We start from the raw sequence: 19,860 nt of genomic DNA, 5'->3' as shown, positions 1-19,860 counted from the left end.
ATCAGTTAATTCACAAATGAGCCGAAATTAGTTTAGATTTGAACAAAACAAACTAAACAACCACACATGAACAAGTTCAGTAAATTTAAGTGAAACGAAACCAAATGAACCTACATTAAACTAAGAAATGAACCGAAATTTTTTAAGAAATAAAAAATTTAATCAATACTTAACAGCAGCATCAAGTGAAACTCAGTTAATTCAAAAATGAACTGGAACTAGTTCAGATTTAAACAAAAACTAACTAAACAACCACACATAAACAAGTTTTGCAAATTCAAGCGAAACGAAACTAAATGAACCTAAATTAAACTAAAAAATGAATCGAAATTTTTTAAGAAGAAAAATTGGTAAATACTTAATAGCGGCATCAAGTGAACCTCAGTTAATTCACAAATGAATCGAAAATTATGAACCGAAATTACTTAATGATGACGATACACAAACAAACTCATCTCAAAACAAGCATAGACCAAGTCAATTTTAAACAAAAACACATCTAAATCAGTTTTAGATCAGACAATGTCATCAATATGGTAAAAATTCAATGATAACGATAACAATAACGATGATAATGATAACGACGATACTTAATAGAAAAAAGACAACGACGATAACGATGATGATCATGATGATAATGATAGAGGAGGAGGAGAAGGATAAAAAGAAAGGAGGAAAAGAAATTCCAATAAAAAAAGAAGAAAAAGGAGGAGAAAGAAGTGATGTTGGTGACATTAGTAACGAGAAAAAAAGAAGATGTAGCATTAGAGATGAAGAAGAATGTGCGTGCGTAAATTTGAAAAAAAGTATGAAAAAGAACCGCGTAAATCTAAAAGATTTAGTTAGAATTTGTTAGTTAAATTACTTGAATGTGAAACTTTATTGCTCAAGAAAACTATTCTCTAATGGATTAAGATACTTGTTGCTTTAACTTAAGATCTCGATATCAATGAGTTATTGGTTAAAAATGTATTAATGAAATTTTTGCCTAATAAAAAATTTAAAATTTATTTAGTGGTTGTTATGAAATAAGAATGGAACTGAGTTGAATTAAATTAGAGTATACTCAGATTTTGTTTATAAAAATTGAGTTTAACTTCTGATTCAACTCATTAATAGTCGAATTTATTAATATAAATTGAATGTAATTAATTAGTATAATTAGAGTTAGTCTCAATTAATATAAATAAGTTTAAAACTCAATGCAATGACATAAAAATTATTTTATTTGTAATGAATATAATATATATTTCAGAAAATGAAATTTTTTTTATTAGAGATGTTTATAGATTGGATTTTATTTGCAAATTTACAGTATTTATCTATATTTAATTTGCAATTTGCAAATATGATCCGATCCGTAACATGATTGGATCGGATCGCATATGTCATATTTATATATATGGATCTGCGCCAAATAATATATATATGTTGTATTTATGTTTTATTTTAATTAATAATTATTATTCATATGTGTTATATTTTTGTTATTTAAGAAAAGTTAGTTTAATAATATTTTAGAAATAAACATATTTAAAACAGTAAAAAAGGGATCTAATAGTGTTTTGGATCGGTCTAGTAGTTAAACCATTAGTCTACTTAAGCAAGTGTCGGAATTTGTCATTAATTAGTCCACTTAAATAAATATCGGGATTCGAATCCACCTTGTGCATCGAATAATCTATTGGTCAACAACAAATTCTTAAATAAATATTCACATAAGACTATATGGTAGATGTTCTACAATCAATCACTTATTTTTTTGCATATGACTTGATTTTTTCCTGTAAAACTAATAGATAGAGATATGGACAAACATTGTGTTCAGAGACACTGACTTAGTATATTTTGTATCCATCATGACAAAAAAAATATAAAGACACTAATAAAAGGCATAACTTATTTTTCATTTTTTCTTTCATTATTCTTGTTAGTTTTTTATAATTACATTTTTTATTATTATATTTTTCTTTTCAAATTTTTTGAATAAAAAAATGAGAATAAATTATATTTTTATAATTTATTTTACTTTATCATTAAATAGAACATAAAAATACTAAACATAAAATAATTTTGTAACTTTTATGAAACAATCTCATTATATATTTAAATTTTTTTAATAATTAAGTTAACTCAAATTTAATAAAATCTATTCACACAACATGCGCATGAAATCAGGTTAAAAAATTTTAATATGGATTTTATAAGTGTGGTTTACCTAAAAATAAAGATTTTTGGTGTATAAACAAGTGGGTAGACGTACTGAGTCAACACGTAACCAACGTGTTGGACACATGGCACAATTATACGCAACACACGTAGGTAACGTGTTGCCACATGGTGTACATCTATTCAATACGCAAGTAACGTGTTGGTCTACTTTTTTATACTTTTACAACTATGTAAAATACCTCAAATGCCCATATTTAAACAAAACACCATTCTTTTCTCTATATCAAATAATTTTTTATGAAATCATGTCATTCTTTTTCTTTGTGTGCCTTTTACTCCTTCTATTGGTGCTGGCATTACTGCGTTTTAAGAAAAGAATTAATTCCAATTTGAGACTCAATTTCATGATTTGAAATGACTATAATATATTAATCGGTAGAGTACTAAATTAGTCTTTATGTTTGTGCGTAATCCTGTTTTGGTTCTTAAGGTTTAAAATGTCATATTTAAATTCAGAAAAGTTTCATTTAGTTTCAATGTAATTCCAGTGTGAGGTCAAAGTTAAATAATTAACGGAATGTCATATATAACAGCAATACAAGAACAAGATCGATAATTTGGAGAATAAACACAAGTTTCAAAGGCACAAAATCAACCGTGGATGCACTAATACATTTATTTATCATTATCTTTGGTTCTGTAGAAAACATTTCATTTAAATTGTAAGAATAATGATAAATAAATGTATTGATGCATCTGCGGTTGATTTTGTGTCTCTAGAACTTGCACTTCTTGTCTAAATTATCCACCTTGTTCTTATACTACTGTCATTTAAATATTCCATTAATTATTTAATTTTGACTTCACGGTAGGACTATATTAAAATTAAATTAAATTTTTTTGAATTTAAATAGGACAGTTTAAAAGTTAAGGACCAAAACATATATGATTACGCACAAAGGTAGAAGACCAATTTAATACTTTATCCTGTATTAATATAATAGAATTTAAGTTTAAAGAGTAAGAGAGTTGATTAAGAAATCAAATCCCTTTTGGTTTAATTTACAATTGAAGGAAAGATGGAAATTAAAATTCTAGAATTCAAATAATTTATTTTTAGTTGGTTTAAAATAAAAAAAATAATTTTTAAATAAATTTTAATTCCTAAAATTCTAAAAAAGTTCTTAATTTAAAAATGATTGTACGCTTTGACAAAAAGAAGTTGCAGAATTCTAATCATAAAAACCTAAACATAGAATAAGACAAGTAGTAAGTAGCCACTAGCCAGTGATAAAAACTCATGCAATTTCATGTAACTGAGAATCGACAAACAAAAATCAAAGAACTACATGTTACTCTGTAGTTTGTACCTAGTGTTTAAGAGGCAACGGGTTTGATGAAGTGGCTACTTGCAATAGCATAGTGTGATGGCGAAACTAAACTTTCATGATAAACATAAAAGCTCTTTGCATATGTAGACTGAGAGTATAGATAAAGATCATTATCAACAAAGCCGCCAACAATCATGGGGAATAATAAGGCGTATTTCACCTTTAAATCACACAAAACAATTCTGAAAGACGGAGTAATGGCGAGAAGAACATCATTATCCGAGATGTACAGGGGTCGCAAACAACGATCATCATTAGGATTAACCATTTGGTGTGGAATTAAAGGCAATCTAGTCCAAGATTCAGTTACTCCATACTCCTCCATCACCCACACAGCCCAATCACTTCTCTTATGCTCAAAACAAACTGCAAGACGGTTCCTCAACACCGATAATTCCACGCTAACTCTCAGATTATCTTTCAGATCTCTTTCAGGGAGAGAAAAATAACTGTAAGTCTCGTTCCCTAAGTCAAGGGAAAGAACCACGCCATTTCTCCCTACCCAATTAAGAGTGTTACTGTTACTGGAGTTAACAAATTCTCCGTCTCTGTTATTCACGTCGATATGACCAAGTAGGTTCAAATCCACATCCTGAATCGTTCTCCATGACGAATTAGGGGTAAATGTGTAAATTACAGACCTGCGTTTATATGATTCCAAATCTGTTAGGATCCCGAAGAGCTTGTATCTGTCACTGACGCGATCGTAACCGAAGCCGCAGACAACGAAGAAACCACCGATTTCTGGCGTCGGTTCGGATGTGGATCCGGTACAGGGGTTCCACAAGATGGCTTTCACGGTGTTAGGATGATCAGCTTCATCAACCAAACAGAGCAATCCATTGCAAGAGCCAATGACTCTGAAGTAGCGTTGTGTCTGGTGCTGGAAGCACGTGACTTGAGTAGGCTCACGAAAAGTGTTCTCGAAGACGGATCGTATTGAGAAGACTCCGATTCCTCGGTATTTGTAGTCATCGCCGTAATAAGCAATTCGTGGATGTGTCAAGGTTGGATCCACCAAGATTGATCGTCGAGCATGGTCCTGGGCGAATTTGGGGCTCGAAATTAGGGTTCTCCATGAGCGGCAGACGGTTCTTAAAGGAAGAAGTGAACTCACGGGAAGCCTGAGTAGAATCTCCTCCACGATTTCTTCGGGAAGCGACATGACAGGAACGAGAATACAGAATTGAATCACACCATACAAAGGGTTGGGTAAATATTGATTCAATCTAACTAACTTCAAATTTCAAATTTGAATTGATAAATTAGGAATTTCTTTTGTGAAAACACAAAATTTAAATCTTTAACATATTTATTTTTTATTTATTAAATAAAAATATTTTTAATTCCATTATTATGATAACTAAATGCTGGTTTTGATTTAACTTCCGTTCAAAACCGATATTGCCTTTGCATTACTATAGAGCATCAAAGATGTTTTCTCAAGTTGGATTGCTATTTACATGTGAAAAAATAATTACTTATCAAGATATTGATGTTAAATTGTTAAAATCATGTCTATATTAATATTATCTTCTTTTGCTTCTTTATTTATTTTTACATATGATGTGTAATATTGCATAAATTTAAAAAAAAAAGTTAGAAAAAAAAGAGTCATATCACATGTTTTATGAAAGACAATGATGTTAAGAATAAAAGCATTTATTTGTTCTAGCTATAGACATCTGAGATATTGACATGTGGAAAAGAAGTAGTACTATTGACCCAGAAGACGTGATAACTTCCATAAGCATTTTAGTTTGGTTAATTAAAAGGAAAAGCTCTGCATACAAGCCATTAGGGCTTGTATGTTTTACAAGTTTAATAAACAATAAAATTAAATTACGTGCTGCTTCACGTACGACGCGCTACATCCCTTCTTCTTCTCCTTCTTTTTCAATCGTTCTTTTCTCCTCCTTTCTAATTGGTTTGTTCTTCGTCGTTGACGTTAGTTCCTCCACATACTGTTACGGCACGTTTTCATTGCACCTTCTTCTTCTTCTTACTGCACGTTCTTCTTCCTCTTCCTCTTCTTCTTCTTTTTTTCTTTTGTTTCTTGCCTTCTCTTTCTCCTTCTTCATTTACGTGCTTTTCTCTCTGTTTTCTTTCTTCGTTATTCTCGATTTCTATTTTTTTTACATCAAGCTCTGAAATCGTTTTTGAAAAAGAAGAAGTAGCAGAAGATGAGGAGGAGAAAGAGAAAGAGTTCTGAATTATGCATGATTTTGGGTGTATTTCTTTAAATCCTTTGGGTGTATTTTCTGTAATTTTTTGGTGTATTTCTATAATCGTTTGGGTGAATTCCTGTAACCGTTTGGGTGTATTTCTGTAATCTCTTGGGTGTATTTTATGTAATCGTTTGGGTGTATTTCTGTAATGCTTGCCATTTTTTCTAAAATGAAAAATACACCCATAGATATCAGTAAGATACACCCATAAATATGAGTCAGATACACCCATAGATATCAGTCAGATATCACTCAAATACACCCAAAGGGTTACAGAAAATACACCCAAATGATTTAAGAAAATACACCCAAAATTCGTTGAAGTACATCTTATGCATAATTCAGAACTCTTTCTCTTTCTCCTCCTCATCTTCTGCTGCTTCTTCTTCTTCAAAAACGATTTTACCATGAAAAATAAAAAAAAAACGAGAAAACAGAGAGAAAAGACGTAAATGAAGAAGAAGAAGAGGAAAACGAGGAAGAAGAACGTGCAGAAACGAAAGAAAAGGAGAAGAAGAAGAGTAAGAGGAAGAAGAACGTGCAGCAAGAAGAATAAGAAGAATTTCAGAAACTATGAAAATCGGAAAAAAAAACGAAGAAGAAGAAGAAGAGGAAGAGGAAGAGGAAGAGGAAGAAGAAGAGGAAGAGGAAGAAGAAGAGAAGAAGAAGAAGAAGAAGACGAAGAGGAACCGTTTGAGTGGGGCGCGTGTAGTTACGCTCCATTCAAAATGAGTTAATGCGCGTGTTAATGAAGTTTGGGCTGATAACTTGTAAAACTTGTACGGCTTTTTTATTTATATGTGTAGCAAGGCCCTAATTAAAATGAAAAAATAAAACAAATATTTTTTGCCCATAAGAAACCTTTCAGTTCTTGTTTAGTGCAATAACTCTTTTGCTTTATCTGGCCCAACCGAAAACCAAAAATGCCCATTTGTCGTAGACATAGACATTTGCACACTTGTTACACATGCTCATCTAGTCATCTTCAACTTTGGGGGAGGCTCTTAGACTAATGGCAAATATCTAAACCTCCTAAACCACATTTTTAGGTTGAGTCTTAATAGAAACAGTAGATTAAGAACCCTTAAATCGAGAGAGTGTGAGAGTTATATGACCAAAAAAAAGAACTACTCTCACCTAAACTCCTGCATCTTCAACACCATGGAATTTCGGATTAACAATGACACCTTAAACAACCATTTACAATAGGGTATTTTTGGAGACAATCCTAACACGTGTACTTTCTAACTGTTAATGTATGAGTACTAATACATGCATGATATATCAAAGTGGCGGTGATAGATACTGGCTATTAATGGAGCATCATGCTCATGTGAACCGAAAACCATGAGAGAATATAATTTTCAGAAAGTTAGATGAGCAGTACATTATGTAAAAGATTGACAGCGGCTGCAACGACATCACAGAGAAACAAGAATGCAGAGTTGAATCAATTAATTCAATTTAACAAACTTCAAATTTTGAATTTTACCTTAATTTAATTCTATTAGTATATTAACAAAATGCTGATTTTGATTTAGACTCAGATAAAAAATAAAATTGGTTTTAAACAAGAGTTTTTTTTTTAGGTTTATTTGATTTTTACATAAGCTTTTTTTTTATTTGTTTTATACTATTTTTTACTTTTGAAATTCAAGATCAAATTCTTTATTTTTTGGACATAGAGCTCAATTCTGATGCCATATTATAAAATTATTCATTCAAAAATTTAAGCTGATAAAAAAAATAATATTAATAGTTATATCTCTAATGATTAGCCACGACACCTTAAACAAACATTTTCGCTTTCTTGGAATGGATACTAGCATTACGCCTATGTTAAGGAAGAAGGAACTTCTTCTCATTGAAACATTCAGAAAATAAAATTACGCTTACACCATGCGGTTATTTTTTAATTTCCACAAATATCGTTGCGGTAAAAATCTTTGATTTTCGCCCAAGGGATTAATTAATCAGCGTTTAGTATGTAACCACAAAGTTAATTTGACATTCAATTTTGACAAGCGTCAACAATTTATTAGAAGATTAGCACTTAGCCACTTATAGCCACCTTTAACTTAGCTACCATAATCGTCGCCTAAGTATACCGTCACCAAATTCAAAAGATAATGTCGCATTTTATAAATTAACTAATATTATGTTTAATATTGCTTAATTTCAATTAATTGAGTATACGTTATAGCAAAGATATATAAATTCTAATGAAATCCAAAACTCTTAGAGCAGTATTTTGTATATACATGGAGCATCAAATGATCAAATTGTTCTTCTTGAAATAGAAAGGCAGATACCCAAATATCATTTTGATTTTGATGTCTCCTATATATATATATATATATATTCGGCTCCAAAATATCAGGCTGGCAATACAGAAGCAAGGCAATTTGGAAATAAAAGAAATGATCCATGCTATGTTCATATTGCATATTCTATAGTCTGACAAGTTTATAGTATCTTCTAATATAGTTGGCAGATAAGGATTCTAACTAATTAGTGGCTTATATATACAACCAACCATTGAGACAAATCATGTGCTGCTCAAATGAAATCATATGGTTTAAGACCTTATCTTCACATAAAAATACAGAGTGTACAAATTACTTCGATTAGCTGGTTATTTATATAAATAATTATTGGTATTAGTTTTTTAGCAATAAAACTTTATATCTAAATCATAAATCTAATTAAATTTAACCAAATATTTTAAATTCATGCGGGCATGTTTTACTGTCGTTACTTCTTCTTCTTTTTGTCGTTATATTTCTCTTTTGTTATCATCATTTTCAACAATTTTAAATTGAATGGAATAAAATAAAATCTAACATAATTAAATAAAGTGATAATGAATAATTTCATCCTTACTATTATGAATTTGAATTTGAATAAAATGCATTCAATGCATTCAATGCAGGAGATTCTTAGTTTATAAAATGTACAAAGTTCGGTTCATTTGTTATTATCCAATAGTGTTGTTACAATAATATTTTGGTCATTTGTAGTTCAGGTGTGTTGTCGATGAACAATTTATTCCAAATATTGGGATAACTTTCAAGACAAATTGAATGGTAGGGGTGTTCTCGAATATTCGAATACCCATTAGAATTCAAACCGAAATAATTAAACTAGTTCTGAAATTAATGGGTAATCGAGTACAACCCAAATTAATGACAATCTCTATTAATTGGTTCAGGTAATGATTCTGGAAGTGCGAAACCAAACCAACACATAAACCCGAATCCTTTATTAATTAAATTAATATATATAATTTTTACTGATCATTTACGACAATGACTTAAGTATTTGACTATAATTGCGAATTATTATAGATATTTTGTTATTGTTAGTATATTATTGACTTGTTTATTGATTTTACATGTTTATTAATTATTATATTTACAGAATTTTTAAAATAAAATTTTAGTTTTTTTATTTTTTATTTTTATAAATTTTTGTTTTATGGGATACCCAATTATCCGAACCGAACCAATATATTCTTAATTCGTTTGATTTATTTTGGGTACACACAAAAAAATGTAAATTCAAACCAATTACAATTCAATTGGTTCCATCATAATTTCACTACTCCAAATTCAAACCAAACAGACCCATGAACACTCCTATTTAATGGAATCTAATGCAATTGAATAAAGTGATCATGAATAATTTAATTCTTCTTTACTAAAAAATTTTGTCAATACTAACTTCAATTAACATACAAATAAATCGAAATTAGTTCAGATTTAAACAAGCATTTAAAAAGACTCAATTATCAACAAAAATACATCAAATTTATTTTTGGATCCAAATGAACCTCAATTAAACTAATAAATAAACCGAAATTACTTAAGGAATAAAAAATTTGGTCAATACTTATCAACAGCATCAAATAAACCCCAATTAACACATAAATAAATCGAAATTAGTTCATATTTGAACAAGTAATAAAAAAGACTCAATTATCAACAAAAATACATCGAATTCATTTATAGATCCAAATAAACCTCAAATAAACTAATAAATGAATCGAAATTATTTAATGATGTTATCATAAAAAATCGAAACTAATAAAAATGTTAGCAAAATATTAGTGTTGTTAATGATGATGATAATGAAAGAAAAAGATAACGAAAAAGGATAAAAAAAAGAAGAAAATGCAATACCAAAAAAGAAAAAGATGAAAAAGAAGAAGAGTGATTTTTCATATTAAAACGCAAAGAATAATGTTTATTTGATGAATTTTGAATACATATACACGCTTTTTTAACGAGAATATTTTTTGCTGATGTTAAGTTGTTTGATTGAATTTGAATGATAATAAAATTTGGAGGTATAGATCTAGTTCTTTAGTTAGTGGTATTGAGTTCAAATTTTGAGAATGAAAATACTTTTTTTTATAAACCTCTATTCTCTATACTATTGATGAGCCTGGGTCGTGTACCAAGATTTTATTTTAAATTGATGATATAAATAGTTTAATAACATAATTGAATGATTATGCATTTGAGTATTGCTGTGGACTGCTTATATTGCATACACTTATTGATGGTAAAAAATAGCATGAAGTAGTTTAGAAATATGTTAATTCATTTAATATAGTCGTTTAAGCTAGAATAGGAATGGAAAAAATATATAAAAAAATTGTGTAAAGTATTCTTTATTTGGATATATGTTTGACTTGTGATTTTGAAATAAATATTCCGTATACAAAATCTGAAATTAATTTTTACCACTATATATATAAAGGCTACGCTCATATGAAATCCCTTCCATTATTTATAAATGGAACTTTTTTTAAAATATGAATACAGATTATTAGGTTCATGTGATATTGTACTTAAATAACTTTCAAAGCCACCTACCTAATAAGTTACCCATATTAAATATTGAGGTGGCAAAATTAACTGTTGAAGTAAGATAAGTCACCTACTTCTTCCACCAATTAAATGGCATGGAAATCTTGAAAGAGGAAATCTTACCGATTTAAAAAAATATGTAAAAATACTTCACAAAATATAATTAGAAGACGAATGTTGACAGCTCAAGCGGGACAAAAAAAACTTAGATACTTACATGTTTAATCCATAGTTAGAATCGAAAAGTTGATGAAATCGATCAAGACATTGGTTTATTAGTTTATTGATTTAACTGATATCACTGGTTGAATCGATAAAATCGATCTCACGTAAATAAAAAATAAAAAATAATAAAAAATTTAAAATTAAAATTTAAAATATATATCTTTACTAATATTCTATAAAAAATCAAATATTAAATTCTAAAATTAACTAATATAAAAAAAATAAAATTTTTTAGTACTACTACAATAGTATTTTAATTTGACACAATAAGAATAATAATTAATTCATAAAGTCTCTCATCTAATTATAATATCAGTAAATTTTAATACTAGTATCAAAACAAATAATCTTAATCACAATACTAATAATAAAATATATCAAATAAATTAATAAATTTTTAATGAAAATTATATTTATATTATTAATGATACATAATTAAAATATTGTCAAACATAATAATGAAAAGCATGATGGCTGAGTGACAAAAGAAAGATGTTTCAACATTAAAGTTCTTAGTTTGAACCGGTTTGGTTAGATCGATTTGTACCGATTTTAACCGATTTCTTTCGATTTACACCGGTTTTGTTTCTTGAACTGTTCAAAAAATAAACCGAACCAATTTAAAATCTGATTTACTAATTTTTCAGTCAAATCATTCAATTCGGTTCAATTTTTATAATTATTATTTAATCTAAATCAATGAATCTTCTACATAATTAACCAAATATAATTAGAAATTTTGCTAGAAATAACGATGATGGTTAAAATAAATAGTCATGATATTTTTTAATTTAATTTTAGTGTATAACAGTGTAAAATAATTTTACACGTATATCTAATTATGTAAATAAATTACCAGTATTCAGACGTTGATTACGTAATTGATCCTAATTACGTAATATTATATCAATAAAAATAACTGTCTTTTATATCAGTATAAATGATCATAAAAAATAAATATAATTATATAACTGTATAAATATTCTCCAATATCAATACATCAAAATTAAACCTTTTTTTTCATCCAAAAGAGGATAATGCTAACTCATTTTGACAACAAAATTCTAGTAAAACATCCAGTTTCTTAGTAGTATTGAATATTTCCCAAATCAAATTTTCTTAAATTTAGTCGGTTACAGTGCATGGATCCTTCACTAGCTGCTCACGTTCAACCTTAATCCATAAACAAAAAGAACAAAATAAACACACAAGTGGACAGGTGTATAAAAATGCTCTGTTTCATTTTAAATACTTTTGGATAACATAAAAAATTAAAAATAGTTAAATGATGGGTTTGTTGGTGATTAAGTGATTAATGATGACATTATCATAATTGATCAAACCTGTCTCTTCCTTTCATAAACAGAAGCGCCAAAAAGTCTATGCATATTTCTTTAACTATAACAGTTAACCGACCAATATAAAATTTAATTTTAATACACTGTCGATACTAAAAAATCGTTTTATATATATATTCAATCACATAACGTCACATTAATAAAAATAATTATTTTTTATATTGATCGTATAAATAATTATCTAAAATAATAGTTATAATTATATAGTTGTATAAAATATTTTACACTATTAGTATATGAAAATTATTAAACTCTTATTAATATATACTTTAAACTATAATGAATTTGTACTCACTCATGGTTCGAAATCCATGATGCCTTTGCAATTTTTATAAGAGTATGGCCGGTGCTATTTGTGGCCCAAACTTGGTCATGTTCTCCACTTCTTTGCAAATTTGGTCATGATGATTGTTTCAGTCACAATTTTCTACCCTACCAAACACTACCTCTAATCTCTATTCCTCACATGGAGGAATCATTCATTCGCTTCCAGACATTTCTAATAAAGCAGGCCAATGACAGCTAATTAAAATTGGCAAAAAAAGCACCTGATTGTGATTGGACATGCATGCATGATGTGTTCTAAGTTATAACTTTTAGATCAAGAAGAAAAGTGATTTTCTTCATTTATTTACTTTTTTTAAAAAATAAAATAAAATTTACAGACCATCACTATTTATTACTACTATTCTCCTTGTGATGCTATACTTTACTTTATCTATTAACATGTGAAGTCACAAATAATATGCAACTATATATATTTTTGTATTTGAAATATATGTATAGTAGTGATATTTAAATAAACTAAAATTTGATATTTTTTGGAAATCTAACAAAGTCTAAACATAGAAAAAAAAAATTTAGATATTAAAAGTAAAAAATTAATTCTGGTGCATTCTCTAAGTGTAAAAGAATTTAATATTAATATTTAATTAATTATATATTATTATATCAGTAAAAATATACCCATAGGCAAATAATCAAATTCATGAAATAAAAAAGTTAATAAATTAAATAATTTTGAATACGAGTAAATACCTAACCCGGTCTTAGGACTACGAGTTTCATAACAAAAAATACCTAACACAGCTTTTGAACTTTATTTTCATAGAACTGATTAACCTGTGTGTAAACAAAAAACAAAAACAAAACACTGACACAGGACTAATGAGTCTCATAAAAATAAAACTCAAGAGCAGAATTAGATATTTTTTTATTAAGGGTCTCGTTGTCTTTCGAAATAATTGTCAGAACGGACCGTTTAGAATTTTTTTCTAATACACATACACTATTTGAAAAACTAATAATTTTGTGCTATATATATAACGTTCCAGAGAAGCCTTTTGTGCTACATTTCTAAAGCATTTTCCTTCTATCTCTTAATCTTATCCTTAATATCTGCTTCTGAAGATGCCTGCCATAGCATTCGGGCGTTTTGATGATTCTTTCAGCTTTGGCTCCATCAAAGCCTACATTGCTGAGTTCATCTCAACATTGATCTTTGTTTTTGCTGGTGTTGGTTCAGCAATAGCCTATGGTAATTACTGATTTAATTAATTTTGAATTATTAGAAGATGTTGAACAAATTTGTTCATGTTTGATTTAAATTTGTGTAGGAAAGCTGACATCAGATGCAGCACTTGACCCTGCTGGATTGGTAGCAGTAGCTGTGTGCCATGGATTTGCTCTGTTTGTGGCGGTTTCTGTTGGAGCCAACATCTCTGGTGGCCATGTCAACCCTGCTGTCACTTTTGGTTTGGCACTTGGAGGCCAAATCACACTACTTTCTGGAATCTTCTACTGGATTGCTCAGCTTCTTGGTTCCATTGTTGCATGTTTCCTCCTTTCTTATGTCACCGGTGGATTGGTAAGTTTATAACCATAGATAAGTTTACATTCTCTGCGTGGAAACCACTTTGATAAAGACACTAAAAATATATTTTTTTTTAATGTTTACATGTGTCATAATATTATTGGACATCTTTATTAAATTAGTTAATAATTTATTTTTTAATAAACCAAAACAAAATCGGTTTATATAGCAACAATGTATACCTAATTGTCCACAGTATAATTATTAGACCCGATTTTATTCGATCGATTTACACAATTTAAACCAAATCATGTTTTAAATTTTTTGATAAAAAGACAAATATATTTTTTATTTTTGTTTAAAAAAACAAAAAAAAAATCGTGATCCAGTGAGTTATGTAAATTGGTCGGTTCGACTCGATCTGATAAGAATTAAGTTTATTGTTATTGTTATGAAAAAGTTGGTGTTTGTTAAAAAATTTAAAGGTAATCGGTTCATTAATACGTCCAATAATAATACAGCACATAAATATTTTATAAAAAGACGTTTTAAGCGACTTTATAAGAGTATCTTCTTGTTTATAAATGCACATAAATAATTTTCTGTCTAATAGAATCAGTTTTATAAGAATATTTCTGTATCTTCTAGAAATTAGAAGATAAATTACTTTTTTTTATATATCATTTTTATTTACTATACTATAATCCATAAAAAAAACTTACATTTTAGTTTTGAAAGAATAAATAGACTAATTACTTAATTATAAAATGTTATAGAAAAAGATAAATAAATTTCTTATTTTTTATCGCGAAAATAAACAAATCTCTGGTCAAATTAAAATTCAAGTAAATTCCTAATCTTTGTAAATAGAAAACACATAGATCCTTCAAGCAATGGTTTGAATCCGACACAAAAAAAAATTATACTTTTGCTATTTATATATCTTCAAAATAAAAATTCAGAAACCTATTTCTCATTTTCTCGTAATATTAATAAGAGAACATATGTTGGGTCCCAAAATGAAAATGCACATATGCCAAGGTATTCTATGTAGAGAAGCATTTCTCAAATTAAATCCAATACGGATAAAAACAAAAAGAATGTGACATTGTTGTAAGATTTTGTTGAATTATTTGGATGCAGACAACTCCAATCCATAGTGTGGCAGAAGGAGCAGGAGCATTTTAAGGAGTAGTGACTGAAATCATAATCACATTTGGATTGGTGTACACTGTGTATGCCACAGCAGCTGACCCCAAGAAGGGCTCACTAGGCACCATTGCACCCATTGCAATTGGTTTCATTGTTGGTGCCAACATCTTGGCCGCCGGTCCCTTCTCCGGCGGCTCCATGAACCCGGCTCGCTCCTTCGGCCCTGCCGTCGTCAGCGGCAACTTCCATGACAACTGGATCTACTGGGTTGGACCCCTCATTGGTGGTGGCCTTGCTGGCCTTGTCTATGCCAATGTCTTCTTGCCCTCTGACCATGCACCTCTTTCAAGTGAATTTTGATTTCATCAATTATTTGAGACTTGAGACTTGAGAGTTGCAATTTGTAATTTCGTCTTTTAATTTCTCCACAATAAAAGGAGGAAAATCAAGAATTATTTTCTTGCTTTTCTTTCTTTTATCTCTTTCTCTCTTGCTTTTGCTCTTATTGTAAAGGGTCTGTTTAGTGATGTGCATTATTAATTAGTCCTTTTCTGATTATGATCCCTATAAGATTTACTTTTAATTTTGGATTCCTTTTATCTTGGATGCTATGAGGACTAGTGTGCTACAACATACGGGTGTATGTTACCGAATCAAAACGAAATTTACCGTAAAATCGAGTCGAAATTTACAACAACTGAATAAAAAACTGAAAAAATTGGTTTTTTTAGTTTTTTTAAATTAAACCGATCAGTTCGGTTCAGTTTTTGGTTGGTTCGGTAGAAATCGAACCGAACCGAAAATATGGCTTAGTAATGCAATGTTTTATATTTAGTTGTTGAAATTGTGTTGAATTTGAATGTAATGTAATATTATTTCAATTTATTGATTGTTTTAAATATCATTTTATTAAGATTAATTTTCTATTAGTCAGGATTTAAAATTTGAAAAAACCGACTGAACCAAATCACTTTTAGTTCGATTCGGTTCGATTGTTGCACAGATAACAAACCAATTAATTAGTACTCTGTAAAAATCGAATAGATCATTTCGATTAATTTTTTATCCAAAACCAAACAAACCAAACCAATAACACTCCTACTACCACATTTACAGTTATTATCTTTAATTAGATATAATAAGTTGACATAATCAGAAAATTTCAACCACAAATGTAGCAAAAAGATGGAATAAGAACTTCTGTTTTTTTTTTTTTGAAATTATTGTCCATGGAAGAATTAGATAATGAAATGGTGCAACTGAAAACAATATCCAGTTGGTATTTGCAAAGTTTATTAAAATAGGCATGAATTGCTAATAAATTATTAATTCTTAACAACTAAGAACAAATTATAATAGAGATAGTCACCAAAAAAAAAAATTATAATAGAGATAAAAAAATATATGTAAAAGTCTAACTTACTTTGCTACCTGATAAATATGCCAACTTGTCATACTACTAGATAAATACGCTTATATAATTATGATAAATTTTAGTCATAAATTTTAACTATCTTTTTTATAATTTGATTAATTTTGACTTATCAAATTCGATACAATTTCTGTAATCTTTTATAATTTGTTCTTATCAAAACATTAATAAATTCAATTTGTACTTCTCGTAAATACTTGGATATGACTTATTATATTGAAACTTTTATAATTTTCTAAAATTATAATTTAACTTGATTTTTTAATTTAGTTATTGATAATTGATAAACTTAATTTAAGTTTCAACAATAAAAAGGGTACAAAAACAGGAATCCAATGAACAAAGAAACATGATTCCATTACATGAAATGCATAATGTCTACAACAAATGTGCTATGGCCTATGACTTTATGTTTGTCCAATATAGTCATATAAAGTTGTTGATGTGGTCCGAAACGCTAGAGGAAGGGCTTGAACCTTCGACCTTGTGGTTAACAACCACACGCTCTAACCATCTGAGCTACTCCAGCTCATGTTATCAAGTTTCAGTTATTAAAATATTTGTATATAAAAAACGCGTGGACCTTTTCAATTATTTACAAATGTTGAATAAATAATTGTTATCTAATTTAATTTCGTAATCTCCATTATCTTCTATATCATAAAGGAATTGGAGAATGAAACTGCTTTTAATATCCAATTTTTTACTCTATTAGCATTCCACTTCTCTACTCAATGTTAACTAAGCTGTGTATGTATATTAGTGTTATCTAGATTTTTTTATTAGGTTAATATCGATGATAATTAATTATAATAGGAATACATAAGGAGTACATAAAATTAATTATAAAATATTAAACTAATAAAAAATAATTTAAATAATAATTTATGTATAATTTTTTTCTTTTTTCTACATTTAATTTCCATGACTCATTTTATTTTTATTTTATTTTTTAAATTTAATGAACAGACAAAATATTAATGAGTTTAATTTTAATACATTAATAATATAAAATATTTTATATAATTGTATAATCATATATGTTTTTTGAGATGAACATTCATGTAGCCAATATAAAAAAATTTATTTTTACTATTATGGTGTTATAGAATTAACAAATTACCTTACAACTCTCAAAATAATGAACTGCTTCTCCAACAAACTACATCCCATAGATATAGTTTTCAGCCCAAAGCGATGTCCAAATACTTTCGAAACAAAATACTTTTTTTTTTCCTTATAAAAACCTTCAATCCGCACTCTTACTCAATTATATACAAGGGCAAGACCGTCATTGTGTATTGTAGATAACCCTCACTGCTATTCTTCCCTTCCTCCACGCCACTCGCAAGTCGCAACAACCCATGGCTTCCTCTCTCCGTCTCCAAAACCCCACTTTCCACAAACCCCACGCTCCACCACCAACATGTACTCCCACGCGCCACCGCATCAACTACGTTCCCGTGCGGTGCGGCGGCCCGCGGTCACAGCGCGGACCCTTACTCAAAGGTCGAATCCTAAGCATCGAAGCAATCCAAGCCATACAAACCATAAAACGAATCCACCGAACCAACCCTCCTAACCACCAAACCCTAATATCCAACACCCTCACGCGCCTCATCAAAAACGACCTACTCGCCACTCTACGTGAGCTTCTACGCCAGCAACAGTGCGCTCTCGCGCTCCGCGTGTTCACCGCCGTTAGATCAGAGTACGACGCCGATCTCACGCTCTATGCCGAGATGGTCAACGCGCTCGCAAGTAAAAGTATGGGTGACGACGTGGACCGTCTGATTTTGGAGTTGGATGGGATTGAGTTCGCTGACGTGGCGGATCAGAAGGGGATGGTGAGTTTGATCAAGGCCGTTGTTGGTGCTGGGAGGAGGGAATCAACGGTCAGGATTTACGAGATGATGAAGAAGGGTGGGTGGTGTGAGAATGTTGAACCTGATGAGTATTTGGTTAATGTTTTGGTTAATGGGCTCAAGGGTTTTGGTGAAATGGAACTTGCTAAGCAGGTTCAGAATGAGGCTAATAGGGCTTTTGCTAGGTTCTCTAGGCCCAATTTGGAGTCATTCAGATTGTAGTAAGATTTATAAGATTCTTAAGTTCTTGTATGCTGGTTCTTATAAATCTTATGTGAAATTTTTTGATAAAAAAATCTCGTATATTATCTAGGTATCTGTTATATTGTGTGAGTTTATAATTTATAGTCTATCCTTTTGTTATTTACTCATTAGTATGTTATATAGGATAATAGGTCTAAACTTACGAATCAGTGAAAATCTGATATCCTAATTAAAAAAAGGTAAAAATAGGATCATTTTAAAAATGTTATGCTATTTTGATTATCTGCTAAGAATTAGAGGATAATAGAATAATAATAAGTCCATTGCTTGAGGTTTATGCTTATATGGGAGTGCTATGATATTGCATTCACGTGTAGATTGGAACTTGGAAGAAGACAAAATAAAAAATATAGTAAATTCTTGATGGTTCAAAATTTTAGAATAATAATCTTGGTGGAATCGAATAGGCAAAGTAAACCCTCTGCCTGAATTTGTTGCTGGAAACTCGGAACTTGCTTTAGTGGCAGTATCACAGTTCCATTTATGGGTAGATGTTTTTTGCCTTTGTATGAACCCTAAACCACACTTAGAAAAAGTATTCATTTATCACCGAGTAAAAGTACTCATTATTTTTGTGCAACTTAATTTTTATTTTACACAAATATTTTTAAAATAACAATAAAATAAAAAATTTATTATGTTGTAAACAAGTTAGTTGAACCCCTCTTTTGTGCATATTTTTGCTTTCGTGGACTAAAATCTATATAGAAATTTCATTGCTAAATTGTTCAAAGGTTGATGTGTCATAGAAAACCTCCTCAGATTTTGGTGGCTTCTAAAGAAGTTATTAAATAGTCCATTGCAGGATCCTATAAAATAATATATACAACGCTAGAAGGAGGGCTTGAACCTCCGACCTTGTGGTTAACAGCCACACGCTCTAACCATCTGAGCTATTCCAGCTATATTTTCTTAGTTTTCCTTATTAGTTTATTTTAAGATGACTGTTGATAACGATATGTATGCCTTGACTAAATTAAATCTGAGATTAAAGGAGTATATCATGAAGCAATAAAAAGCAATTAATTATTTTTCATATTTATTTATTAATTAAAAATATATAAAAATAATAATTCAAAAGACGAC

The 19,860-nt window shown here is 29.4% G+C and overlaps 3 protein-coding genes and 2 non-coding genes across 5 annotated transcripts; 2 read left to right on the top strand and 3 right to left on the bottom strand.

Moving 5' to 3' along the window:
* Positions 1–3,460: 3,460 nt before the first annotated feature.
* On the bottom strand, positions 3,461–4,819 carry LOC107463960 (F-box/kelch-repeat protein At3g23880-like). Its single transcript, XM_016082859.3, has one exon. The coding sequence runs from the start codon at positions 4,726–4,728 to the stop codon at positions 3,550–3,552; it is 1,179 nt and encodes a 392-aa protein (XP_015938345.1). The 5' UTR covers positions 4,729–4,819; the 3' UTR covers positions 3,461–3,549.
* Positions 4,820–13,606: 8,787 nt separating this feature from the next.
* Positions 13,607–15,771, top strand: LOC107464073 (aquaporin TIP2-1-like). Its single transcript, XM_021130759.2, is given in 3 exon segments — positions 13,607–13,785; positions 13,865–14,115; positions 15,205–15,771. Coding segments are annotated over 3 exon segments (747 nt in total). The 5' UTR covers positions 13,607–13,658; the 3' UTR covers positions 15,574–15,771.
* A 1,329-nt stretch (positions 15,772–17,100) lies between these two features.
* Positions 17,101–17,174, bottom strand: TRNAN-GUU (transfer RNA asparagine (anticodon GUU)). Its single transcript has one exon. It is a non-coding gene; the product is annotated as a tRNA-Asn (tRNA).
* A 738-nt stretch (positions 17,175–17,912) lies between these two features.
* Positions 17,913–18,826, top strand: LOC107464102 (protein THYLAKOID ASSEMBLY 8, chloroplastic). The gene has a single exon (XM_016083008.3). The coding sequence runs from the start codon at positions 18,010–18,012 to the stop codon at positions 18,730–18,732; it is 723 nt and encodes a 240-aa protein (XP_015938494.1). The 5' UTR covers positions 17,913–18,009; the 3' UTR covers positions 18,733–18,826.
* Positions 18,827–19,603: 777 nt separating this feature from the next.
* Positions 19,604–19,677, bottom strand: TRNAN-GUU (transfer RNA asparagine (anticodon GUU)). The gene has a single exon. It is a non-coding gene; the product is annotated as a tRNA-Asn (tRNA).
* Positions 19,678–19,860: the final 183 nt, after the last annotated feature.

Source organism: Arachis duranensis, chromosome 9 (genome assembly GCF_000817695.3).
Source record: "Arachis duranensis cultivar V14167 chromosome 9, aradu.V14167.gnm2.J7QH, whole genome shotgun sequence".
Classification (NCBI taxonomy): domain Eukaryota; kingdom Viridiplantae; phylum Streptophyta; class Magnoliopsida; order Fabales; family Fabaceae; genus Arachis; species Arachis duranensis.
The sequence above is the reverse complement of the archived record's forward strand: the minus strand, read 5'-3'. Positions and strand labels throughout refer to the sequence as shown.